This window comes from Tyto alba, unplaced genomic scaffold (genome assembly GCF_018691265.1).
Source record: "Tyto alba isolate M040663 unplaced genomic scaffold, T.alba_DEE_v4.0 Super-Scaffold_2, whole genome shotgun sequence".
NCBI classification, from domain to species: Eukaryota; Metazoa; Chordata; class Aves; order Strigiformes; family Tytonidae; genus Tyto; species Tyto alba.
This window is the reverse complement of record NW_024881282.1, coordinates 34,422,264-34,450,060: the sequence shown is the minus strand read 5'-3', so window position 1 is coordinate 34,450,060 and position 27,797 is coordinate 34,422,264. Positions and strand designations below refer to the sequence as shown.

Genomic DNA, 27,797 nt, shown 5'->3' with positions numbered 1-27,797 from the left:
CCTACAGGGACAGGGCTTGATGCCAATTATATTGGTCATGATTTAACTCTTTCCAGCCTTTGCAAAGATTGTTATAGATTACCAATCTTTTATTCTAAATCTGTGGTTTAAGGGTGTGTCTTTCCAGGATTTCTGTATCCATTGTAAAGAGAAGAAGGGCGCAATCCCAATTTTTTCTCTTTGCAGATTACCGTTACAATTTGCTCTCAAATGGATATAAGGGATGTTTGCTTGGACAGGAAATATATCAAGGAGTGGGTAGGCACTTTCTAGCTAAACTGTAACTGAAGTAAAAGCAAATACTTCACATATGGCAGTAAGGTTTGGCTCAGTCTCATTTGTTTTGTTGTAACAAGTACCAGCTTCGATTGGTCATTTTTGTTGTTTTCTTTTTTCCCCTCCACGCTTCTTTTCCTTGCTTCTCTTCAGATCATGACATAGGGTCCTGGGAATGAATGTATGACAACATGGGTGAAATAGTGTTTGTTCACTACCAGTAAATTCTTATTGTTGCCTTAAATATACACTGAACAAATTTTTGAAACAAATGTACTACCACTTAGAACGTTGTTCTGTCTATTACAGAACAAATGCTACTGATTGGGTGCACTATGAAACAGAAATGTAAGTGGGGAAAATGACTATCTGAGTTACTTTATCAACTATTAATGTGTTGATGTTGTCACATTCATTCAGGTTAATTGTGTTAAGCGAGGAATACTTAATAAAAAACTGTATTAAAAACATTGCTCCAAGTTTATACTTTCTGATTAATTTGTGGACTATTACCTTGATGGTTTTTACTTTGCTTCTTTGCAGCTTGCTTTACCTGCAACTTTGAGAGCTGAAGGTTAGCCTCTGGAAATACCTTTTACTTGATAAATTACTACAGTGCAGCAGAGTTATTTAGTGGTAGTCTTCTGAGTTTAGACTGGTTGAAACAGCAACATACTAAGAATCAGAAGACTTCCATCTTCATTAATCAAAACCAAATATGATTGCTCTTGTATAATGTCTGTTACTGTTTAAATGTTGACACAGTAACCTTTCACTGGAGACTTCCAGCTGGTTTGTTTCTGTTTAAACTAGTGAACATAAAATAATTTTAATTTTAACATAGTGGTGTTTTTTAAGTATGTACTTTAAGAATTATGGAAATATGAAACATTTTAAAATTGCTTATTTCATTAAAGCCCTTTATATATTGCACAATTCTGTTACTGTAGCTGAGGTTTTAGAATGGAAAGCTTTTTTTGTTTATGTGGAAAATTTTTCTTGCATTCATTTTCACTGATAATGAATGGGAAATAGAATGGAGCAAGAGAATTATTTTTTGAAATGCAGTTGATTTCATTTGAAGATCCTCATTTGTCCTCCCAGGTTTATTATGAAGCGTTACTTTACATGACTGGATTTCAAACTGATAGTTGTCCAGTTAAAACACTATTGTTGATATATAAGGATAGTAATCAAGAGTTCAGCAAGGTTCTAGTTAGGCTGACTTCACTGGAACAACTCATTCTTTGTCTTCTCGAGATTGGATTCTTAAAGTACCCAAAAGTTGAGAATGTTCTCATACTTTTTAAGAAAATTATTTTAATCTGTGGCTTCATCAGTAGTTTCTGTGGTGGTACTGTTGGAAGTTTATGCAAGTTTATAAACTGCTGACTAGCAAGTTTCAATCACTAGTTGGATTTGAATGGATGGTGATAACAAACATTGTGCTAAGGAACATGTTTCTCTAACATATGGAGACACCACAATGAACTGGACATATGGGTTAATACTCTCATGTGAGATTTACAGTCTGTTTCTGGTTTGCCTTGCAGGTTGCCATCACGAAAGCCAAAGTGGATTTCTCCGGTGTGGTGTGCCTGCCCCCTTCCGTCATTGCTGGAAATGGGCTGGACGGAGGAGGGGCTGGCGAAAATGATGATGAGCCGGTGCTGGTGTCACTTTCGGCGGCCCCCAGCCCTCAGAGCGAAGCTGTTGCCAATGAGCTGCAGGAGCTCTCCTTGCAGCCCGAGCTGACCCTCAACCTCCATCATGGCCGAAACCCCAACCTTCCTCCACTCAGTGAAAGGAAGAATGGTAAGTGGTGCAGTGCACTCCTGTCTCATGTAGTATGTCCTCACCAAGAAAGTACTGTGGTGTTGTCATGGTATGTGTTCTGATGACGGGGCTGCTTCTTATTGCTTACAATGTTGTATTAGTATGAAGAGCTAATAATCTACAGTTGACAGAACTGATATACATTGTTCGATGGAAAGGATTGATGTTACTGGTTGTGGAAGTTCCAAAGAGCTTCAGTGATAAATGCTTTAGATTATTGTTTTGGGCGAATACCAGAAACAACTTCCATGTGCTTTGTGATGACTAGAAGTTGTGCAAAGCTTAGACAGTCAGTCAAAGGAAGCATTCGCTCATCTTCAGGCTGTGGCCACCTGTAGATTTTTCTTTGCTATCGTGGTGTGCACTTGCCAAGGGTGAGTAACTTTCTCACTGCAAGTGTCTGAAAGGTTCCATTGCGCTTGTTAGAAGGAGGAACAAGACCTAGAGTTCAAAATGAAATAACCCAGTAGGCCTAATCCTAGAGTGAGAATGTTTCTCAAGTTGCAGGTAGCTTATGGACAACTATAGTATGAATCCCTCTAACCCTTTGGTGAGTGACAGTGGAGTGGCAAAATACAGGGTCACTGGGTGACCAGAATTCCTGTTTTAGACAGTGAACTGTCTGAAGCTCAGGATCACTAGGCTGCCATGAAAGCCTCTGCACATTCAGCCCCATCCTGTGATACACCGATGAAACAATTTGATAACTGGCAGCTTCTGTTTGTGAATTTCTCTTGGTGATCTCTCTTCACGTCACTCTCTGGGGTATATGTTAGTGGCTCTTGGCAACATGAAGGTCTTGCTAGAGTCTGAATTCTTGCTATCAACTTTATGTGCAAGATACTATGGATTTGAGCATGGTTGAGTCCTGGGTGCCTTATAGTGTTGGGCATTCTATGCATTACATAGAGTTGCATGGCAGAGTGTACTGGAGAAACTGGGGAACTTTGGTGTGGCTTTATAGCCAGAACATAATGCTTACAGTAAAGTGATTTAGAATGTGGGAACTGTAGGACAGTAATTTGGATTGGAGGGATGCCTCACTTGCCATGCCTGGTTCTTTACCTCTAGAGACTGAGCATGCTCTTCTCTGAACAGTGCGTCAGTGTTTTGCTAGTTGGAAGAATTAATTAAATTTATTCCAAAATCTTGGTTTTTAAGAGGATAAAAAGTTTCCTCTTTCATATACATTATACCATCATTATGTGATTACAGTCATGTTTTCAGGCCTTAAAAATGGAGAAGCTAGAAACTGCAAAAACAGAACAAAAGGCTTCTAATCCTTAATGTTTGCAGTCCTCTAAGTGTAAGATAAAAGGCAACAGATGGAGATACAGGTGGTGGTGGTAAATAAGAGAAAAAATTGGAATATGTCAGGATGATAGACTGTGATCTCAACATATCTCCACTAGTGGTAGACTTGGGCATTTTGTAGTTATGAAGGCAAGGAGAGATTTCAAATTAAATTTAACTGAGGTAGTTTTGAAACTGATAGAGTGGTTGAAGGCAGGATGGGAAAAGCCTTTGTTTCCACAGCCTGACAGCTGGCCACCTGAAGGTGACATTGTGAATTTACTGAAGGCAGGGTTCTTCTCTTCTTAGTGAATAAGGCATGATTAAGGGTCCTGAATTGGGAAGTAGTAGTTTATTCTTGATGCCACAGGGAAAGGGATACTAGTGTTGGGAGTGGACAAGAGTACATTTTTAGGGAAATGAAACTTGTATCAGCACTTCGAACTGATACAAGCAGAACACAACAGCATTTGTTGTGGTCAGAGGAAAGGATATTCAGTTACAGAAATGAAAGAGTCTTTATATGATTCAGTTGTTTGGATAGGTTTAAAAATTGGTATCTTGGGAATATTTTACAGAAATAGATGGTTTTCCTCTGTCATTATAATATTATTTTTATGGACTCAACCTTGAAGCTGTGTCATTGTGGCCTGCAAATCTGCTTGACTGGAACAGGTAAAACAGAGTTGGATTTGAAAAGGAACACATCTGCCCACACCTTTTGCCAAAGAAAATGAGAATATTCCCGGAAATGACTCATTAGGTGGGTCTCTTCAGAGCTGATTCTTTATCAGGGCTCAGCACAATAGTGGGAATTTTACTGCTGGAGGTGCAGCTTTTCAGACAAGGCATAAAGTCCAAAGTCCCTGATCTAAACTGCCTCAGTATTCCTTATCTTCAGAGATATACAATGCTCTTTTCTCCTAGGCTGCAGTATGTTATTAGTGTTGTTTGTGTGTACATTCATTAAAGTATTGTGGGACCAAAAAGCGCTATTGAAGTATGGTTATCTGCAAAGTGTCACAGCGTAAAAGGAGACTTGGTGTAGGGAGCTGCTGAAAAACATAGCTGATGCATTTTGAATTAATAAACTTGTTTCCTCAAATGGAAACTTTTCAGTTATCTTGGGGTAGAGGTTGCACAGCTGTTGAAAGCTGTTGAGCTTGTTAAAACTCCTTTTTAAAATATGGCGTATCTTTGTTGTTATGCCTTTGGCTTCAAACATGTTAAAAAACTTTTAGAGGTGATCTGCCAGTTGAGTTGGCAATCTGCTTAAACATTTAAGCAATCCAAAGTAGTTGCAGAAGCATATCTTGTGCAGTGAAACTGCTTCTATGACAACTTGCCAAATTCAAGGTATGAGGAAGATTCAAGCTGAGTGGCAGTGGGAGGGGAGGAGATGGTAAATAAGAGACTTGCTGGAAGCTGCCTATCTGTGTCAAAGGGTCTCCTGTTTGCAGTTCTAGACAGGCATTGCTGACTCACAGCTGAACTAACTACTTATGTTGAGTGCTTGTAACAGGTTAACCCTTTGTGTAACTTTTGCTTACAGAAGACTTTATCTGTAGATGTCTGTAGAAAACTATTACATGGATTTGTACTGATTTGTTACTTCAGGCCATGGTTCTGGAACATAAACTATTAGCTGAGTTAAAATAGAAATTTCTTTGGCATGTGAAGCGTCATGGAATTGTGTTTCCTATGGGAGACCTAGGAATGCAGTCCTGTATGCACATGCTGCCATATGTTTTAGGACGGCAGATTCCTTTTTGTTTCTGCGTTTGGAGAACTGAAGAGCAGCAAGAGACAGCTTCTGGGGATTTTCTTGTTGGTTTTGTTTTGTTTCAGATGCAGATTCCTCTTCATGTTCTCCCTTATCACAGCTACATATTATCCTTGTAGGTGTGTATACCCACAAGGATAGGTATGCCTAAACATATAGATGTAAAGACCTTAAACATCTTGACTGAATAGATGCTATTAAGTTACACCAAATTAAAATGCAATAAAAGCTATTAAGGATATGTGTGAAGTATTGGAACGTAACACATAGGAAACAATTTCTTGTCACTTCAGTGGAAGGAAACCTTATGTGGCAAGGTGTTAGTAAAATATTTTGAAACATTTATTAGGTTCTATTCAGACATCAAGCTTAATGGAACATTTAAGTTGTAGTTATTTAATTTGTCTTTGTGCTTCATAGTGAATTTTCTACCCAAAATTCATATTCCTTTTCTTTTTTACCCATGTTCATCAAGGCCTCAACTTTAACTATGAGAGATTACCAGTGACTAACTCGTTTGTTGCTACACAAGCCAAAAAAAGGTCATTACGGAGTCATCTGAAGCTCCTAAACTTGATTTTTCTCAGTCACCTGTACTAAGATGTTGAGATAACTATTCCTAACCCTTAGGGCAGGGTTAGAGCAAGGCCTGATGAATGTGGTTACAAAAAAGAGAAAAACCAGGTGATGAATATTCAAATCTTATGTAGTTTGATAATTTCTGATGAAAAATGTCCTTCTATTTAACTTTCATTTGAAATGATGATAATTGCTCTACTAGCTTATTGACTCTGTCTTGACCCTTTTTCCCCAGATGAATTCATAGTTATCTTTGTCCAGAGGTCATGAAAAACATTGTGTTAGAAGCCTATGAGAGTCCTAGTTTCTTCTCACTGTAGGTGTGTTTAAGATGAGGTAACATTCCTTCGAATGAACTGTTGCATTTTATGATTACAGGTTTGGACAAAACTTGTACCAGCTTGTCAATTTTTGGGGTTTACTTGATCTAGGATGCTTGCCTTCTACAAAGTACCATATGTGCTGGGGGGAAAGAGACTAGCTGGAATGTATGGAATTTCAGTGTGACTTGGAAGTCATTTAATAGGCATGTGCTCTAGGTATCAGAAGGTACCTCTGTCACTGTAAAGACTGAGTGCTGTACAAAGCATGGGATTAGTTGTTGCCACATAAACTGTTGGTGATTGTACTCACGAATTGCAGAGTTGAACTTTTTAAATGGGTCTAAGGAGCTAATTTAGTGCCTTACTGTCTATGCCCATTTACTGTTAAAAGACAGGAGTAGTATTTTAAATATTTATTAGGGCACCTCATTTTATTTTAAGGAATTGTGTAGGTGATTGCTCCTGTAATTCTTTTATTAGGTTATATGTTCATGTCTCCCTCCCCTTCTTTCTCTTTTCCATCCTGGATTGTCATCACATTGAATGCAGTCAGATTCAGAATTTATTTAAAATACAACTTATTATGGTGGTTTTGCAGATTTTATAGCCGTCTCCTTGCTACTGTGAGTTTAAAACATTGGTTATGTTTTCTTAAAATCATGTCATAAACTGTCCTTTTAAAAAGTGAATATTGTTACTTGAACTTCTTAAACAAGTTAGGCAATATTTAGTTATCAACAAGGGTGGAATATTATTCCTGAGAAAGGTTATTAAAGAGACTGGATTCTTCTGAAATTATTTTTTCTTCTTTTTCTTCTTTTTCTTCTTTTTCTTCTTTTTCTTCTTTTTCTTCTTTTTCTTCTTTTTCTTCTTTTTCTTCTTTTTCTTCTTTTTCTTCTTTTTCTTCTTTTTCTTCTTTTTCTTCTTTTTCTTCTTTTTCTTCTTTTTCTTCTTTTTCTATTTATTTTGTTTGAGTGTATATCCAACTTCTGGAATACTGTGACTTAAAGTTACCTTTAATTACCAAGTGGTGGTTAGTGCCTCATCCAGAACTTACATATGAAGAAGATTAAGTCGGTATTGTAACAAAAGGACCAAGACAGGAAATATATAGATTTCTCTGATCTGTCCTTCACACACATTCCAGTGAGGCTTACTGTTTTCTCTTGTGTGTGAGTAAGGGGAATGGTTGTTAGAATAAAAACAACCAGTCTATCTTGGATAGACTTGTGTTAAGAGACTTTATGTCCCAGGAGACTATAAATTTAGCATGCTGTCTAAAAGTTTCTGATAGAGCTATGAGATTCAGAGCATGATAGAAATGACTGGCCTTGTTGCTAGTGGGAGCTACTAAACAGCTGAGAAGTGGTAATCTCTTGAAATATTTAAACCAAACTTTTGAATAGTGATGGGGGAATAGTTGAGCTGGAAGGAGCAATGCCAAAGGCAGCTTTAATGTGGTACCTTTAACAAGTTAGCTCTCAACACAGTTTTTGTTTGTTCCTGATCAAGTTAACAAGATGCCCTTCTCCAATCACAGGGTTGTAATATTCTTCTCCCTTATGTTTCTCCTTTCCAGTTTCTCTCTTATTTCAGTTTGCCTTTGAGGTTTCAATATTCAGGGCTGAGAGATGGACATTAAACATATATTTTGATAGCTATTTAAGAAACATTCCTTTTTCATGAATTTAGACTGCTTGCTAAACAAGTCAGGCCCAGATCTTTTGTCTCTGTAAGTAAGGACTTCTGTTGCTGGTTTTGCTGTTTTAAGTATTGAGGGTAGTAATGGGGAAAGGAAATCTGGCTCCTTAAAGGGAGAATGCCATTCAGCAGGATTCTCAGTCTTTTCTACTTAAAACAGTGAGTGGCTGCTTCAGGCAAGAAAGATTGCACCATTTCACAACAGTCAATTGCTGCTATTACTTAGCAAACTGAATCTTAGCTTTGGGTTGATAGCCTGCTTCTGTAATGTGTGGCTTTCCTCATGAAAATTTCAAGTTTTCTATAATTCATTTACACTGGGATACTATCAGCCACTTCTGGAGGCTGCAACTCTCCCTCTACCACAGTCAATACATTACCACAAAGTATCATGAAGGAATCTCTTCAAAGACATTCAGTAGTGCAGTCTTCATCCTCCTTACTGGTCAAATAAGCAACATCCTGGTTAACGCTTTAAATTTAATCTGTCTATCCATGGTCACTGATAGTGCTTGTGTACATACTTCAGGGAGTTAAGTGATGTTCCTGGATACTGTGGGAAAGATTTCCTTTCCACTTCCGCATACTGCTTCCCCTTATATTTCCATGTATAACCATAAAAATAAGCACACATTCTGCTGAAAATTGTTGGTTTCCTTTATTTATGATGAATATGGATATTCAGGATAGGTGCTGAAGTGATTTATTTCTGTCACTAGTGTCTCTAAATTCTCAGGATACAGTGTACCACTGCAGTTCCTTTCCATAAGGATTGCACAGCAAGAATGAACACTTAGGCCTGCAATTCTTGCATAGCCAGACTGTGAATCTAGGATGGCACAGGTGGCATTTGAATATGAGAGAAACCCAAATGAGCTGATTTTTGTCCTTTTCTGACACACATCTGATGTAAGGAGTATGTAAATCAGATAAATACTACAATATCATCACTGTAATGGATTTTCCTGTATTGTTTAAAGCTGCCAAATGAGTTTCTGCTGCCTCCTTTGAAGCCCCAGATGTGTTTGTGTGGGGAAAGGAAGATATGGTGCTAAAACCTGCCATGCTCTTCTCTCAGCTGTTAAGCAGCTGTTGGGGAGTTCTTGTGTCTGAGTGCTAGAGAAGCCTTGAAATTCTTTAAGATTGAAGGGGTCAGAAAACAGCACTAAAGCAGTTTTACACATCCAGTTAGTCATCTTCATGAATACTGTTGTAGCAGGAGAAAGATTCTGACTTGCTACAAAGGGATTTTAAATCTGAAAATTGGTCTGTATCTTTGATGCAGAGCTCAGTATATTTTTGGGCTTGGTGCAAATATCATGCAGTTACTTACTTAGATGACCTAATGAGAAATGACTGTGAGCCTTGGGGAAAGATGGTGCATAAGGAAAAATCTGCTCTGGGGACAGAAGTGTTGGATTTAGTTTGTTAAGATAATTAACTTATCTGTTGGGCAAATTACTTGAGACTCTTTAGAGACTGAAAATGAATTTCCTTTCTGGGGAGCTAGAATCATCTAGTGAGGAAAGACTTAATTCTATTTTTATCTTTTACTCAAGAAATATTTGACTATAAAAGCTTTGTCCACTATCCCAAATAATTTGAAACTGATCACCTGGATGTGGTAAACATGGCTCAATTTTTTTTTAACCTCTAGAGAGGTTGGTGTGATCCACAATGGGAAAAATCTGAAGAAGAAAGGTCATTTTGTTTGTTTTTAAGAAGCAGACACTACCATCTATTCCGGTCCTTTGTTACAGTAGCTCAGGTTTAGTGGTTATCAAGCAGAGTTGATAGGGAAAGGGAAATAGTGCAATTATTAAGAACAAGGACTGGTAAGATTGAAGAAAATTGACTAATCTATCCAGCAGGATGTCTATGTTTTTGACCATGTTGTTTCAAAGCTGAGGATGTCTGCATGTTTATGTTAACACTGGGTCTCCTTGTCCTTGGAATGAAATTGCCTCATCAGCAGAGCCCCTTAGGGGGTTGAAAGTCTACCCAAGACGTCATCTTCTTTTAAAAGGGGAAAAAACTGCCAGTTCTAGTATCTGACCCCTTCCTCCCCCCTCCCTTTTACTTACAGAGCATCAAGGGGCGGACCTTACTTCTGCAAACTACACATCTTGCATTCTCCTTCAAGTATTCATTTTTCTCCTAGCAGTAATTTGATTCTGGGCTGTTCCAACTTGCCTGTAGTGAATAAGTAGAGAATTGCATGTTGAAAGACTGAGTTTTCTCAGTACACACAGTTTTCATCATATAAGGATGAGAATTCCTTGCAAGTTTTGAATGAGATTAAAGTTGAGAGGTCCTCTTGGATTTGACTTTTTTTTTTTTTTTTTTAACATATCTATTTCTATTTATCTATCTCTAAAGAGGGGTCTTTAAGGGATTGTAACAGTTGAGAAAAGGATCAGCATGACACTGCTGGAACCAGAAATGCAGATGACAACACTCCAATCAGGTATCACCCCAAACATATCTCATGGGTAAATTTTGCTGGTGGTCACTGAACTATATAGGCAGTGCCAGGAGGCTATGTGACTGAGTAAAGACAAATTTGAGAGCTGTGGTAACTTCATGTGCAGGTTGCAGATGGATACTAGTTGAGTGTTAAATACTGATCACTTTAGAGCTTCATCAGAGATAATTTTATCTTTCTGTTCTTCATTTGTTGGTCCCCAGTGTTAAATTTAAGTGTCTCATGAAGATTAGAAAATCCTAGCCAAATATAGGACTTGTTCTAAAGAAATTAACTCTGTTTAGCTTTTTGGCTGATTTGTCTGCTTTTACTGTTAATTATTTTTCAGTGAAACATATTCTTGATACTTTGGAGAGATTTTAAATTACATACTTTTGGGAAGTAGTCGTCCCAATACTTGTTTTATACCTTGAAAGTCTATTTCCCTGAGAATGAAAATGGTGTTGTGTTTATATGATTTTGTCCTAAATACATGGTCTTTTGTGATACTGTGCTCACCTGTTAGATATGTACAGAGTTGCACTTCTGACGTGTAAGACATGCTAGAGTGAGAATTATCTGTTAATGGCAGTATGGTGTACTTCTGTAGGGCATTTTTATCTGAGGATTTGGAACATTCTGTAGTCATGAAACTTAACAATTATGTGTAGCTATGAGTGACCTCTGTTCTATGGATGGGAACAGAGACTGACTGTAACCTTGGTAAGATCTGACTACAAACTAGTAGTAACCTAGGAGTTTGGGTTTACATCTGTGTACTCTTAATCTCTTGTACAGCGTTGCCTGAAAAGCAGCACATACATAATGCCAAAAGTGCCAAGACAGTCTTGTTTCTCAAAGTTAAATGCTTTTTCTTTTCTCTAAGCAGTGACTTGGAAAGAGACAAGTAAAATGGTAACTTCATGGTTTAATATAGGTTTTTTCAGAAATTACTGGGTTTTGCTGAATTTGCGGCATTGATTTCCCTAACTTAATTTTCCTAATTTAGAGTATTATGTTCTGAGAAATATATGTGAAGATTGTTTGTCTATAAAGATTCTGTATGACATTTATGTAATAGTTCTGACATAGGATAGTATTCTTTGTTGTTTAGAAGACCAAAGTGTGGGTTTGTTTTTTTTTTTTTACCTCCTGTTGTAGATAGGAAAGGTAAGAGAAGTGTTATGGCAAGGCTCCATTTTATATGGAATACATAAGTGTTTGACTCAATTCGGAAGGGTGTTTAGGCACTATACATCATTCTTCTAGCCATACTCTTGCAGTCTGTGAGTTTTGGAGGTAGGATTAGGCATTAGCAAGTTGGTATTGAACAAGATGTGTATAGCGAGACAGTTTCTAATCTTTGTTGTAAAGAAATTATTTTTCTTAATAGGACAGTTATGTAAAGGCCAGAAAAAGATGTTTACCTCAATGTGCTTTGTTTCTAATAGTTTTTCTAATTATGATAATTTTTTTTGCAGACAAGGAAGAGCCATGGAATTTACATTTTGGGGTTCTTGAAACTGAATTTGTGCATGATATTCTGGGGAAACTGACAGAATAAAGTACGAATTGTTAAAATTAGGGAAACAGCCTTTGTATTAGTGCTTCTTTTTTCAAAACTTTATTTGTGACTGCGTTTCTCATTTCTTCCAAATTATGAAAACTCTTGCATTTAATTCTTACCGTGAGAGTTTCTGCTACTAAAGAGTACTTGTGTGTAGCTTCTGCTTAAGTCAGCTAGCCCCAGTCCTAGATTATGCAGAAGCGTTCTGCAATGTTGAGGCAATTTCTTAGTTTACCTAATGAGGGATACAGTATTATTACACCTTTTCCATCAATGGCAGCTCTCTCTTCTCCTGGATCAATCACTACTGAAAAAATATTAAGCAAGAAGCTGGCAAATGTTGATGTAAACAGATTCATAAGTTTGGTGGGTAAATTAAGTATAACAGGATGGAACTGTGTGTACACAGTAAGTTTTAAAGATCAGTGTTGAATAATGGAAGTGTATTACAAGCTTCTAGATAAGGTAAATGGCTACTTGATGCTGCGACCAAATTGTTCAACATTTTTTTTTCTAAAAGAAATTAATATTTAGTGACTCCAGCTGGTGTTGGTTGTTACTGTTATTTGGCTTAGTGAGGTAATTAAGTTGTTGGGCAAACTACTTGAGACTTTTTAGAGACTGAAATTGGATCTCCTTTCTGTTGAGAGCTAGAATCATCTAATGAGGAAAAACGTAACTTCTCAAGGCTTCTTGGTCCTGATGTTCATCTCCAGAAGCCCTACAGGAAAGATATAAGCTGGAAGCAGTTGTCCCAGGTAACTCATCAAGGTTTCTGAACCACTGAAGAAGTAGGGCAATCATGGCCTAAGCTGGGTAAATAAATTATCTTGAGAGACCTTACACAGCTTGCACTCCATGGCCCAAACCTTCCTAAAGCATGCAGGCTGTAGGACTGTGCTTATTTAACGCTTGGGTACTCATGGGAGTCCACTCAAGAGGTAGCAGTGTCTGAAGCTGCAGTTGACATGGGAACTAATGTTTGTATTTCATGTTGGTGGGCACATAAAAAGCAACACCTTTGATACCAAAATTGAAAAAACATTTTTAATATTTTAGAGACGGAACTGAAGGAGAGACTACAACTTGACTATTCTGGAAGCAGAATAGCTTAAGCAAGGAGGGACTATTTCTTCAGAAAAAAAAATGTAAGTGAAGCAGGAACAATATGACTAGTGAGGTGCACATTGTATTAACCATAAAACATTAAACACACATGTCAAACCAAAAAAAGGAAGAGTAAAAAATCAATACAAGTGATGACAGCTGAGGAAGAAAATGAAAATGTGAAAATCAGGCTGAAAATACCTTTCAAAAAGGCAGTAGACTCAGAAAAAAAATGTGAAAATAAGAGCAGAAACCTAACTGCTGTATTTGATATCTCACTGGACTACTGAATTAGTTTTAAAAATGATGGTATTACCGACCCAGTCATTCAAAAAGCAGTCATACTCAGTGAGGCAAAATTCTGCATTGGTACTCAAGAATACAGTTTTGGAACCAACACTGTGCCAGTTCTTGTGTTTTCATTTTATTGCAAATGAAGCTGACATGATGTGCAGGTCTATACCAAACTCTTCGCAGTGGGAACTCCCTCACTAGTGTTTTTCTCTGAGAATCACTTGGTCTTTTTTGATGCCTTGACTCTCTCGGCATCTGACTAATTTGTTTTCTTTATATTTCTTTGCTGTTTGCAAAAGCTTACCGTTTCCTTCCTATTATCTACGCTAACCTAATCTCCCTATATAGCCTCTTTTTTTTTTGTTCCCCTGAAGCCTTTGTGTTTTTCATGTCACTACCTAATTATCCCATATGGAGATCTTGCAAATTCTTTTGCTGTTGGTCACTCTTCAGTCAAGATAGGGACTGAATAGTTTGTTGATATGACCTGGCTTTGTTCTGTAGCAGACTGAGCCACTGAAACAATGAGTCATGAATGTTGTGGTTTTTTTTTTTTTTTTCCTACTGAAGAGGGAAGAGTGCCTGAAGAATACTTTTTTTGACACAATCTACAATCTAGTAACACAAAATTGTTTTTGAACAGTCATGAGAGGTACTCCTGCAAGTTTGGAACTCTCAGGAGTCTTGGGAGTGCTGCTGGCCTCTCTATGCAAATTTTGTGCTTAAGTGGCAAATACAAACTTTCAGAGATAATTTCACTTTTTATTTTAGGTGTTATTATTCACAAGTTTATTTTTATGATTTCTAGCAGGTGGCTGGGCAGAAATGTGTGTGCAGTACATATACAGAGGTGCAATCAGCCAGATAGATATACCCTAAATTTCAGATGTTTTTTTTCAGACGTTTCGCATGGATAGATAAGAGTTATGGCCACTTAAGGTCACTTAGAGTTTAGCAGTGCATTGCCAGAATTAATGGACATTAGCACTTGGCCAAATGGTTACTTTTGTTAATGAATTCCACTTCTCCTAAATTTTGCTCTGCTTATAACCTTCTTCATTTACTGTTCTGGGTAGCATTGGTTTGTTTCTGTGCACTATACTGTGGTTTGCAACATCTTGACATATGTTGCACGTAAGATTACATAGACACAATTATTGAATTTCTTTCTGTGAGGATAATGAAAAAAATTAAGATATTCTCAACATAGAGTGATCTATTAGACAGCATCTTTGGGTTTTGGATATGTTGTTCCATTGACCTACTGAAAAAAATCTTAGAATCCACTATTAGAGATCAAGCCAGGTATGCAAACCAGAAGCAGGTTGTTCTGAACTGTTAGAAGTGTGATTTAGATGAACAGGATATTTTTTTTTTCCATGCATATTTAGAGAACAAAACAAGTGTTGTTTTGAAGTCAGCACTGTAAATGAGCACAGAAATAATTCAGTTTTATATAGCAGATAAAACTTGACTTCTCTGGTCTGATTTGCTTTGTATCCAACTGGTTCTGAAAAGGAACAATCATTTCAGCTGAAAATCAGTCTCATCTTGACTCAAATGAATCCCTCATTTTCAGGGGAAAAGTTGCATTTTTGAGCTACTTTAGCTGATTAGGGATATATTAAACTCAATTTAGGACAAACTGATGCTGATCCCATTCATTCTTCCTTTCAAAACACAGCTCCTGGGCTCTTTCTCTTCCCTCTTTAAAGTATGTAACTTGAAGTGCTTTAGGGATGTCCGCTGCTAAACTACTTTTAATGGGAAGAAAGGGGACAGCGGGTCTGTATAACCACGATAGAGAGGTCTCCCCCTCTTCAGCTCTTTCAGGGGTGACAAATGTCAGAGCTGCAGTTTTTGTGGTTGATTTTTTTCTCTCTCCTGATTTAAATAAAGTTTAAATTCACTGCCGGATCTTGGTGTTTATAAGAATAACCTCTCATTCATGCACTAAAATGCCTTCTAACTTCATCGTGTCTTTTCAAGCACCTGCTAGTAGGATTTTTTTCCTTACTGTTGTTTTCATTTCCTAGTAAGAGGTTTTTCTAGTTGTGAGTTTTTTCCTCTAGTTTTTGGCATTTAATTTTGTTTCAATAGTAGAACTGAAAATACAGATACTTTTTTCCTTTTTTTTTTTTTTCCCCCCCAGTTTAGAATTTTAGGATTGCAATGAGTTATTGAATCAACACAATCAGGATTTTGGTTTTGGTTGGAGGGTGGAGGTGAGGGGAGAACATTCATAGCTTTATAATTTGCATCATCACCACTTTAAAAATAGAACTTTTGATTTCAGTTTGGAATCTATGGCATTTGGAAATGTTACCTTTTGTATCTTGGTAGCAAGTTCCTGGGGAGTGTAAAGAGTTCCCTGGTTGCTGGTAGAGTTCCTTGAGATGCGTATATTCTGAGTGGTGATAAAATGACTTTTTGCTGGCTTTTAACCTGAATCCTGCATGTGATCCAAAGACTGAAGAAAGTTATGTGAGCTTCATCGTCATCATGCAGTGGGAATTCTTTCCGAAGCAGCAAATGGGACGTTCCTGAAGTCAGCTTTAAATATGGAAATTTTTATGCCAGAGCTACTAGCTGCATGAAGATCTGAGTTGGCTGTTACAAATAGGGAGTGAGGAGTGCACAACTGTAAGCTGCACATTACTGAGTTATTCCATTCATGAAAGATTTGAACATAACCTTTTACTGCCTTTTATCCCCATGATTAACTATTGAGTAATCAAAACACTGTGGTGTTGTGTTAACCAAACTAGAGTTAAAGGATTGTACTGAAATTAAATACAAAAGGATGGGGGGGGTTTGAGCAAGAATGACAGCCTACAACGAAGACCAGTCATTACAATCACTTAGTTGAGCACTACCTATTTCTAATGACAACTTTAATTTTAAACAAGAAACTGCTTGATATATATTAAGACCTGGAGTAAGTATTTGTTGAAGTCTTAAATTACCTTTTAAAAATAGTATTTTTTTCTGTATATGTGTTGAAAATATTCTGTTCATGCATTTTATGCAGTGAGTATTATACTACAAGTTGAGAAGGAAGGAGTAGGAAAAAAATCACCCAGGCAGCTTTTTGTCTATATCGATTTTGTGAACTAAGATGAATTTGAAAGGGCACACACAAGCTGCATTTGTTCTAAACCAGCAAAGATGTGCTGGAAACACAAGTTTTTCACTGACTGCTTTGTTTCCTAGCATTTCCTATGGCTCCAGCTTACTTTAAAAGCTAACTATTGAGAAATAACTTTGAGAGGTGTGTGTGTGTGCATTTTAACCAGACTGTCATCACTATACTGCATTTTTTTATATCATTCTCCGGTTGCTATTAAAGACTAAATTAAAGTTTAAAATGCACGTAAACTCATGTCAGGTTTTATATGCTGTAACTTTAATCAGAGCAGAGTCTTCCTGGCTGTGAAATTAATGCATTATGTATAATGGGCCCTCTTTAATTGCTGTCATCATATTCTGTAAGTTACCCATTCATTTAAGTGATGAATATCAATCAACCTTTCTTTAGGAACATAGTTGAAGTGCATGAGCAAAATGAAGTAAAAAAGATTTATTTAAATCAGCTTCTTATTTGGGGTCTTTAGGCACAATTGTATAAAAAGTACTTAATGATTATTTAAATAGGCTTAGACTGATCATAGTCATCTTTGTGGCCTGCCACTAATTTAGATTCCGGATTAATATCTGAACGTGTGTTATGCAGAGTCTTTCTAAACTGGTATGATGATTACACCATGCATGCTTTGCCTAAAGGGATGCAGTGCGGACACACATCCATTCTGTCTTCCAGTTACCTGGTCACTCCTAGCTATCCAGTGTTTGCCACATTTAAGAGATGACTAGTGTTTAACAAAGTGCTCAAGTTTCCATTCCTGTGTGATAGCAGAAATTTATGTTAGGGTTTAGATTCAGGATTTTTTTTTTTTTTGTAATAATGGAATTAATGTCTAGCCTACATTTTGATTATAGGCATTAAAATATGATATTTTTTTTACATCTAAGCTTCAGTATGATTCAGTCTCAAATGCATGCCCAGAACTGTATAATATAATCGGTGGTGGGGATTATAGGTAACTGTTGAGGTTTTGGGAATGACTCTGATGTTGTTGTTTGATGTTATGTGGAAACTAGCATAAATAAATTTTAATATCTAACTATTTGCCATCTGCTTTTAACAGTGTCAAATGACTCCTGCAGCACAAAAACAAACAAACAAACAAAACCAAACAAAAACCCCAAACAAACAAAACCACAAAACAACCCCCCCAAAACAAAACAACAAAAAACCCCCATAGAAAAAACAACCCCCAAAACCTGAGGTAACCTACTGCTTCATATTTCATCTGGATGCTCCTTGTTGCTGAGCTGGTGCACCTCAGTTCAGACTTAGAGCACCCTCTGCTGTTCTGACCTTAGGGCTCTTCCAAGAAGAGACAAATTGTCTTTTCAAATGGAGAAACCTCAGCCGGTTATCTTGAAGCGACCTGAATTTCTTTTTCATTTGTGACTAAAGAAACATGATCCCTGCTTTATGGAGGTGAAATTAGAATCTTTATCTTAATGGAAGAAATACTGCCCCCTCCTCAATTTCTCTGTCAAGAGAATTTTACTAACAGAGTCAATATAGGAAAGAAGTTTAATTACATTGGCACGGCTCCTTTTTTTGATTAACCTTATTGTGGTTTAAGATTGTTGTATAACTTAGCAATAGTTTAGGTAAGGAGTCATAAAGAAACATAACTGGAATTACCTTTCACGGTCACAGAGCCCACTCCCCTGCTGTTGCAAGTAATCAAGCCATATAGTCCCCTTCATAATTTTATCGAGCACCATTTTAAAAAGTGTTAGATTTCTCACTCACCAGCAACTCATACTGGAAGCTGTCCTAGAATTTCTCTGTGGTTAAAAATCTTGTAGTTTTCAATATTAAATGAGCATGTCATTGTCTTTTAGTCCAAGTAGCTTTTTGTAGTTAAACTGATACAAATCTTAATGCAGGTGAAATATTTTCACTAGAACCTTTATCCACTTAAAATACCTTTATGTAGGCAAGTGCTAAAGTGGTGTCTGCTATTGTGGCCTGCTGAATACTGTTTTCTATTCTTCTATCTTGATCCTTATTTTAAATCAGATCCTCTACGTAATGTTAATGATACTTTCTAGGCATTATGGACAGCTCTGGAATCCCACCAGATTAGGAGCCTATTTAATTAACTTGTGTGAGAAGTAGATTGAGAAAAAGTATTTATGGTTCTGTGTAGTCTTTTCCATTTTCTTTGCCCTGATTGTTTTTTCTCAGAAACGAGTGTATCTAAATAAAGAAGTCGCAGCTTCCAGTGAAGCGCAAGCTAGCTCGATCAGCCTGTAATAAATGACCTTGATGAGAATTTTTTTTTTCCTCCCCCTCTGCTGGAGATACTCTGATTGAAGCTGGTTTTCCTTGTGTGTGTCTTTCAATATTTGAGGTTTCGATTTTGTGTTCAGTGATGTCAACTCAAATTAAATATATGCCTTTTCAGAAAAAATTGAGTAGTCTTGGTTTATTAAAGTTACTGTCTGACACTGAGATACCACCAGATAAAAATTACAACTCCCCAAACTTTTCGTAAAGCTCTTCAGAAAGTACCTTGAGCTTGACTTATTACAAAACACTCCAAAGGCTTAGAGCCTTCAACATTCTTTCACTAAAAGCTGAAATAAACAGAAAATACTTTGCAATATGTCTTTTCTGACCCCATGTTACCTCAAACTAAGCAAGAACAAGATCCAGATTAGTAGGCTCATTATGGAGAAACCTCTATTGCTATTCTTATCTTGAAAGTCCAGGGAGTGACATGTAAGTGTCTGGAAGAGTGTAGTGTATGAAAAGTGGTCTCTTGGGCAGGAAAATTTCAGACCATTTAAAGGTCAAAGCATCTGTAAATTTAAGCTAGAAAGCTACTGTCAAACCAAATATATCAGAAAATAATATCAATTTTAAACAGACATGCAGTATTCTACAGAAGTTTGTTTTTAAACATTTTTTTTTAAATTCCATATAACTGTAAATGAACTACACACAATCTAATTTCTGGTGTTTTTTTGTTTTGTTTGTTCTGTTTGTTTGTTTGTTTGTTTTTCCTTCTTTTCTAGTGCTTCAATTTCTTCTCTTCCTTGTACTGGGCTTTGGCATTATGATGGCAGCCTAAGTGACTGCTTATAATAAGAGACTGCTCCACTCCTCCCAGTTTGCCTCAGAAAGAGGCACTCACTGTTTGCTGTGGTTGTTGATTTAGTGCCTGGGAAGAATGAGGTTTTTTGGACCAGTTCCTCGTCACTCTCTCGCTAAGGGAGCCTGCGTCATTGAGAAATGTTTAACCTTCTGCCCCTGAAGCGGGACTGGAAACTTTGCTGCAAAATCTAGAAGCTAAAACTAGATCTTGAAAATGTTATTTATGTGAACTACTCTTTCCTTTGATTTAATTAGGACAGGAGATTGCAGAGCTTGATTTAGAGTTTTGAGGAGCTAATAATTTGGAGAGTGAGCAGGAGGGAAAAATTTAGTTCTTTAGTGAAGAATGGTGAGTAACCAGTTTAGGAGAGGAGGAGAGAAGAGTTAGGGGCAGAAGGCAGAAAAGTGTGGGAGGACTGCATGGGGGAAGGCTGTCCTAAGATCCTAATTCTGGCATTGCCAAGTTCTGCGGTAGTTATCTCTAATTTGTGTAAGGAGGCTGGCTGTGCATAATTTTATTAATGTAACATGATGATTTCAAGATGCTGATAGCAGAAGCACATCCTGAAAAAGAGTTGTGGAACAGGAGTTTTCAGACCTAAACTTGAAGCGTGATTTGGTTGTGGACAGCTAGGGGCCTAAATTGTGATGGGAGCTCTTATTTTCAGAGGTTTGATCTAATATCAGATACTGCCTCTCTGTAAACTTTAAGACTACTATATGTTTTCAGACTGTCTAATCCCTGCTCCCCCTCTTTCCCCTTCCATTCCCTGCCCCCCCGCCTGCCCCGAGTCTGGACCACAGGGGTTCATCTAAGACTTGAGCAGAATTTGCAGATGTCTAGCTGCCCTGCTGGAACTACACTCCGTTATCTGAGAGGGCAGAAGACATTCAGAAACCCCAGACATCTCTGCAGCATAATTATAATAAAGCTGATGTATCTTGAATAGGTTGTGCTTTTGCTAATTAAGTATATGGGCTACTTGTAATACAAAGAGTAGTCCTGGTGTGTTCACTGGGTGTTGGATTTATTGTACGTGCTCTAGCAATCTACACAGCACATGCTTGTATGTTTATCTTCAGGATATTCCAAACAGAAATGTGGCAGCTCTGTCTCTTGGGGTCCAGCCTCTTTATGGTATAGAGATTGAAGCTAAAATGAAGAAGCATGACTCAAGGGTGAAATAACAGGAAACAGATTGAACTGACTCAGTGATTGGTTGTGACCAATGGATGAGAGAGGAAGGGGCTATATTTTTCTTCACTCCTGTTTTTCATCATTAGCAGCTCAGTGCACCTGCTGCTTAGTCTCACCTAGCTTGGATGTAAACTGGATGATTGAAATTTTTTGTGAGCAGTCTAAATTCACTTTTGAAAACACAGCCATTAAAGAAAAAAGTTTCCTGCTGGATCAGTGAGCTGAATTAACCTGCTGAACTTTCTTATGAAACCTAGAGCCATCAAAAAGAAGGAACAATAAGTGGAGCAAGATGCTAGATTGTTTCAGCTGTCTTGAGTAGTATCACTCAAACTGTCTGTTCTGAATAGTGAAACTGAGTAAGGTAGAAGATGGAGTCATCAGTAGGATGAGAAAACTGCTGAACACTATATCGTGGAACCAGTAAACAGTGGCAGAGTCTGGGCAGTAAGTCTAGGAGAGAGAAAAGATCAGGCAGCAAGGCAGTGTGTGATAGATTCAAATAAATAAGAACTGTATGAAATTAGAAGTGGGTGATTTTTTAGAAGAATTTTAAAAATACGTGCATTTCCCCAGTGTGAGGTTTGTCATGTTAGAAATTTTTTTTGTTTGTTTTCACTTTGAGGTTGTTATGTATCTATGAATGGACAAGCAAGCCTCTGGAAAAAGCATGCTTACACATCTATCGCAGAATGGTTGAGGGTGGAATGGATCTCTGGAAATCATCTTCTTCAACCCCCCTGCTCAATCAGGGCCACCTAGATCAATTTCCTAGGACTATGTCCAGGTGGCTTTTGAATATCTCCAAGGATGGGGACTCTACAGCCTCCCTGGGCAATGTGTGCCAGTGCTGAGTCACCCTCACAGTAAAAAAGGTGCTTCCTGGTGTTCAGAGGGAACCTCCTGTATTTCAGTTTTTGCCCATTGCTTCTGGTCCTGTCACTGGGCACCAGTTGGAAGAGCCTGGCTCTGTCTTCTTTGTACCCTCCTTTCTGGTATTTATATACATTGATAAGATCCCCCTGAGCCTTCTCTTCTCCAGGCTGAACAGTTCCACTACTCGCAGCCTTTCCTCATAGCAGAGATGCTCCAGTGCTCTCATCATCTTCTTGGCCCTTTGCTGGACTCTCTCCACTATGTCCATGTCTCTCCTGTGCTGGGGAGCCCAGACATGGACACGGCACTCCAGGTGTGGCCTCGCCATTGCTGAGTAGGGGGGAAGGATCACCTCCCTCAGACCTGCTGGGAATATTCCTCCTGAGGGTGCCCAGGTTACCGTTAGCCTTCTTTGTCCCAGGGGCACATTGGTGGCTCGTGTTCAACTTGGTGTACACCAGAAACCCTGGGTTCTTTTCTGCTAAGCTGCTTTCCAGCCACTTGGCCCCGAGCATGTGCCAGTGTATGCTCTGGGCCTGGCTATTCAGCCAGTTTTCAATCCGCCTCACTGTCTCCTCATCCAGCTCATGCTTCCATCAGCTTCTCTTTGAGGATCTGTCACTGTCAAGGAGACAGTGTCAAAAGCCTTACTAAGTAAGGGTAGACAATATCCACTGCTGTCTTCTGTCATGTCTGCGTCTCCATATTGCAGCTCAAATCTAAAGACTGTTTTGCCCAATAGCTGTCTTGCTCAGGCAAAAATATTTTCCAATAGGAGAGAATTTTGAGTTTATAGTAAATTCTGGACTTAATATAGCATAGTTGCCAAAAGTAAGCATATGGCAATGTCTATACTGTTAAAATTGTTTTTGTTCTAAAGAGTTTGTTTGTAAGTGACTTCTGTTAAGCCAGCTGTTAGATGTATTGGGAGTGAGCAGCCAAGTCCTGTCTGATCATAAGAACTGGCAGGCATATAAAACCCATATCTTTTTCAGTTGCCTATCTGTCTATTCAATTAGATCAACTTGTTTGCTTTTATGTGATCCCACTTTAATGGTCCTTTTCTTGTGTCTGGATTCATAAAATAGATTAGGTAGTCAAGGAAGGGTGCTAGGATTTCTAATTCCAGTTCTGACGCAGAGACTCTGTGTTACACGTAAGTCTCTCTACTTGTTCTAACCCAGTTTAGCAAACCAAAAGGTTCTTAATAGAATTGAATTTTTTAGAATCCATAAATGTGGCTGATGAGTTATGTTAACTTATACCAAAGTGACAAAAGAAGATCTTGAAGAGGTGCCAGGCACCTGCTGAAAGATAGTGACGGAAGAGACTTCTCTGCATATTATTTCAGGTGAGATTACAGATTTAGGAGGGGGGAAGAAGAACAGAAAGCTGAGGCCTGAATCAGAATGTAATGTTCCAAACAGTTATCTTTACAGTTATAAGCATTTAGGCTACATGCCTTTCAATATTTTTAAACCAGCTGGGGATTAAAACTCCTAAGATTTGGCAGATTTTGCTGGGGCAACAGAAGACTTCCCAGAACACCCTCCCAGTTACTTGCCTTTTCTCTTAGCTTTTATGGCTGAGATTACCAGCACTCTTGGATGTGAGATAAATTTTTTTTTAAGAGTAATTATGCTTCTTGCAAAAGAGGCCTTTGTCTTTGTTCCTTACCTCCTCCCTGACCTCCATAGCCTTCTTTTGGGTAACCACATAGGTCAAACCACGTGCAGTATTTTATTGTGCTTTCCCTACCTCTCTAAAGTCTTTTCTGCCTTAAACTTTTGCCAGTGATGGTAGTATCATGGGCACTTAAAAAATTGCAGTCTCACATATGTGGAAAGGTCTTTGGGGTAGGGGTTTGGAACATAGATATGTGCAGGCTAAGTTTAGGATATAAAGCTACAGTGTTGTTTTGTGACAATTCCCTGTACCTGTGAACTTTGAAGTACCAAGCAAGTTAGGTCACCCTGGTTTTCACTGAAGGGAGCTCTTGTCTTTATGTCTGTGTCTGTGCAAAATTATTGTTTCTTGCCTGAGTTTTTGTGAGCTTTTTTCCCATCCAGACATTGTTCTTTTCAAATGCTTGGAAAGTGTTATTTATCATGAACTGCATGAATATTTTAGGTCAATTCAAGTTGTTTGGGGAAAATACTATGTTTTATTCTTGTACCTGTGAATATTGTCACCAAATCACTGGAGAGAGATACAAATGATGTACGAACTGGGAGAAATGGTACATTTCATACCAAGGGTCTGTCTTCTGTTATAGCCTTGAACAGCTTCAAGGAAAAGAAACCTTTGGTTTGGTCAATGCAGAATATGTTTTACTTAAAAATGTAGTCTATGGGGAAGGAATGGTAGTACTGTTAAAACTGCATCTTCCTGAAGTAATAGGCAAGTGCTTCCCATGAAGGCATTTGGTCACGTTTTAAAGCTGCAGACACACTGGCTGTTGTCCTCTCTGAAAATGGTTTCTAAGGATCCTGCAGGAATAAAGTCCAACCAGCATGGGTCGAGTGCCAGAACAAACACTTTATTTGCCCCAGAAACAATGGAAATAACGCTCCCACCGAGCACTAATGATTAGGTCTTCCCCATAAAATTGGGGAGAGAGGAAAGGAAGAGAAGAAAGTTGGAAAAGAGGGTAAGAGTTGAAGACAGGGTAAGAGTATGGTCACCACCCGAAGTCCGCGGCATCTCGATGGTCTTCCTGGTGTGCGGTGCTGGTCCAGTCCTAGGCGGGAAGAAGGCGTAGCCTCGGGTCCACCTTTGTACTCTCAATTTCTTGCTGCACTGCTCGTCCGAGCCAGTCGGTGTCCCAGGAGGAGAAGGAGCGCTGACTTGTCGGGGTCCTTCGTGCTCTGTACCCAATGCAGAGCAGGCGGTACAAGTGCTGTCAGCAGGGAGCAGAGAAAACCATGTCATGTCAATTTGAGCGGTGGACAGTTTTTTGTTAAGGAGACTCAAACTGTTTTTGGGCTGTTTGAGACAATGGTCCCCAAGGATCCATTTGTCACAGCATTAAAGGACTCCTTCCACCACAGCATAACCAGGATATTTTTCCTGCTAATCAAAAGCTAAATAATTTAGTGGCATGCAAGTAAAAACTATCCCATATCCAGTCTCATGCTATCTCCCTCTTGAGATTCATGCTTTATGTTGTACTTAAGGTCTGAAATGTCTGCACGTGTGGAGGGGGTATGAGTCCATACTAGATCCTGGAAGCTCTTTCCAGCATCCGTGCAGTCTATTCCATGAGATTAAATGGTTGCGTGCCTTGACATTTTCTCAGGTTTATTTTAGGTTGTAGCTAAAGATTAAAACTCGAATATGCTATACATTTTTGTATTGGAAACATAAATTCAGTTGTTGAAGTCACCACGGAAGTTTGAGATTGGCATCTATCCAGGGAATAGTTAAGTTTCTGCACAAAAGAAGGGGTTTGAGCATTTGACACTGGAGGTGATTTATACATCTTTGGCAATGTAAGAACTGAATTTTATATTCTAAGGATGAAATTACTTCCTTTATCCGTGCCTCCACTACTATTTGACTGTGACAAAGCACTTGAACCATTTTTAGAGAAAAAGTTAACATTTGAAAAAACCCCACATCTGAAATTATTAACATTGGCTACTAACCTGTTAAACGAATGGGATGTTTTATGGTCTTTTTAGAATTATACCTCCATTTGTACATAGTTGTTTTAAGTTGGGAAGCAGTCTTCTGCAACCATAAAGGGTAAGCAGACGTTTTAATGAAAATCTAGATTCTGGGATTGCAATTCTGTATCAGTTTAACCAAGGACAATTGTCATACTGAGCCTCAACAATGTAGTTATTGCCCATGTAACTGATATGTTTGGACAAGGAGCAGTAGCTTTCTGGGCAAAAGTCATAATCCTGTAGTGAGAGTTTACCTAGTAGCTATTCTGCTAGTATAAACTGAGAAGAAAATGAAGGTTTTGCTAATCTGTTCACAAGTAGTTCATGAACATTGAGAGCAGCCTGGCTGTTTCTTTTTTTGCTAGGTAGTTTTAAAATAGACCTAATTTTCCAAGTGTTTGCAGGTAGCCCCTTTGTGCAGCAGGAGAGTTTGACAGAGAATAAACTTTTCATTGCCAGAAGCTGAAAGGATGTGGGAGGGAGAAGTGCAGGATATCTTCTGCTCAACAACCACAGGAATTAGTGACATAACTTCTCAAACCCTTAGACATGCCTTAACATGAGGGGAGGGGATCTTTCTCCTGTCCTTTCCTAATTATTGTCTCTTAAAAAGAAACGGATGTTTTAAGACAAATTCAAATTGCTGCCTTTTCTGCTCGGTCCTGCTCACTACCCCCTTGCTCCAGAACTTTTTTTTTTTTTTTTTCCAAGAGAGAGCAAAACCAAATGTTTTGGGGTTTTCTGTTTTTACTTGTTCATAGTGGTTTAAGTTAAATCCTGGAATATCTGCAACAGAAAATAGTTTGAACTGTCTGGTCTCTTGTGTTCAGTGTTCTTCACTGAGCACAGTATATCCTTATGCACGTCAGTCTTTCTGCAACCTCTGGATGTTCCTGCTTCTGTGTGATGGTAGTAGTGGGGAAATGCACATCTGCACGTGTGTGTGAGCACATCTGCCTACCCCTGGAGAGGTTAAAGTTATTTGGGGTGCATCTGGGTGAATTATCAGACCTAAATGTAGGTGGGAAGGCTGATAAGAACAATTTTAACTTTGTTGAATCTTGGGTGACTACCTCTGGCTTGAAACCTTTAATTCTTTTATAACAGGTAAACTATTGTGCTTAAGTAAGAGCGGGGAACTGTTGCTCTTACCTCTTACTTACTTTGGTCTTAAGTAATTCTTTTAGAGTAAGATGGGTAATAGCTGAACTAAAGGAAAATATGGAAATTCTGTTGCAATTCCAGCTGAAGCAGCTCGCAGTTAAGGCCCCTCCACTGGAGATACCCACCCCACATTTGAGATGCTGTATTTGATGTGTGAACTCTCACTGTGAAGTTCATTGGTTTAGCAAAGGTAATTTGAGCTAATTTTTCAAACTTTGCACTGGAACAGAGTGAGAGCATTCATACAACAGTTCTGGGGGCTCAGCAGGGGGTGGTAACTTGAAGAAGGGCTAGTAACTGAACTATAAAGAGGTATGCAACAGTGTTTGCATCTAACCAGAATTTATCAACCAAAATGGTAAAAATAACAAATAAAATGTGTTTGGATATGTGTTTTTAATTTACTTGCTTGTTTATGTTGGGCTCATATGCACAGTGGACTGCAGTTGTTTGGTAACTAGCTGTAAAACTTCTTTGTCTTAATCCCTCTGCTTTCCTCCTGCCCACTACTGTGAAGTTTTCTGCTGTGGACAGAGTCCTTCCACTATGTTAGCCAGAGAAATCCACCTATTAGTTGCATTTCTTCTCTTGGATAGAAATCTCTACATAGGCAACACAGTTTTGTAGTCAAGGAATATATGTGCAGCTTTGTAGAGGACATTGACAAATCTGTTCCCAGTGATTTTCAAAAGAAAATCCAACTCAAAAAAAAAAAGAAAAAGAAAAGAAAAAAAAAAAGAGTGCAACCAGCTTGTTTTTAAAAGTTGCACTGCTTTCTTTGGCTGTAGACAACACATTCAGAGCGGGTGTAATGCTCCCATGTAGCTATATTAGGAGCATGTGCTGCATAATGTTTTTGTTTTGGTGTGATCTAGAATAGGGTAGACTTCTGGACTGTTTTCTTCTCTGTACCACCCCTGGCTTCCTGGAGGGAGGAAGGAGGAGAGGCAGGGACCCTAAGTGAACCAACATCTCTGCTTCCCTTCCTCTCCCTTTCCCCTTTTTCCTGCCCTTGTAGCAACACTGCCGTAGGCTCTTTGCAGATGACCTTCAGTCAGCAACACTGACCAAGTGCGTTCTTGGTTTGGGGAGCAGAGAGGTGGGAAAAGCAAAAGTTTTTCAGCTTCCTCCTTCAGCCTCTCCTTCCTCCTCAGGTCTGCAGAGCCTGGGAGAGAGGCAGGGCTGAGTGTCTCGATGTTAGGGAGAGGGGGAAGGGGCATTGCTGTCTCTCCACGCCTCACTTAGAACATTGACTTGCCTTGCTGGTTGGAAACTGCTTATCTACAGAGTTAATCAAATGCAGATCAGCATTGCATTCCTTGGGCTGAACTGATTCTTCTTGCTCCTGTGTTTTGCAGATAGGGATTGTGGATTTCATGTTCGTGTTTTCAGGGAAAGGCAAACTGACATCTTGGCTGAATCCC

At 38.6% G+C, this 27,797-nt stretch overlaps 1 protein-coding gene across 1 annotated transcript in view; it reads left to right on the top strand.

Moving 5' to 3' along the window:
- Positions 1-27,797, top strand: part of MRTFA (myocardin related transcription factor A) — a 106,035-nt gene that overhangs the window by 23,837 nt on the left and 54,401 nt on the right. Inside the window, exon 2 of the mRNA XM_032996731.2 lies at positions 1,830-2,091. Coding sequence (XP_032852622.2) covers positions 1,830-2,091 — 262 coding nt within the window. The remainder of the gene's footprint in view (positions 1-1,829; positions 2,092-27,797) is intronic.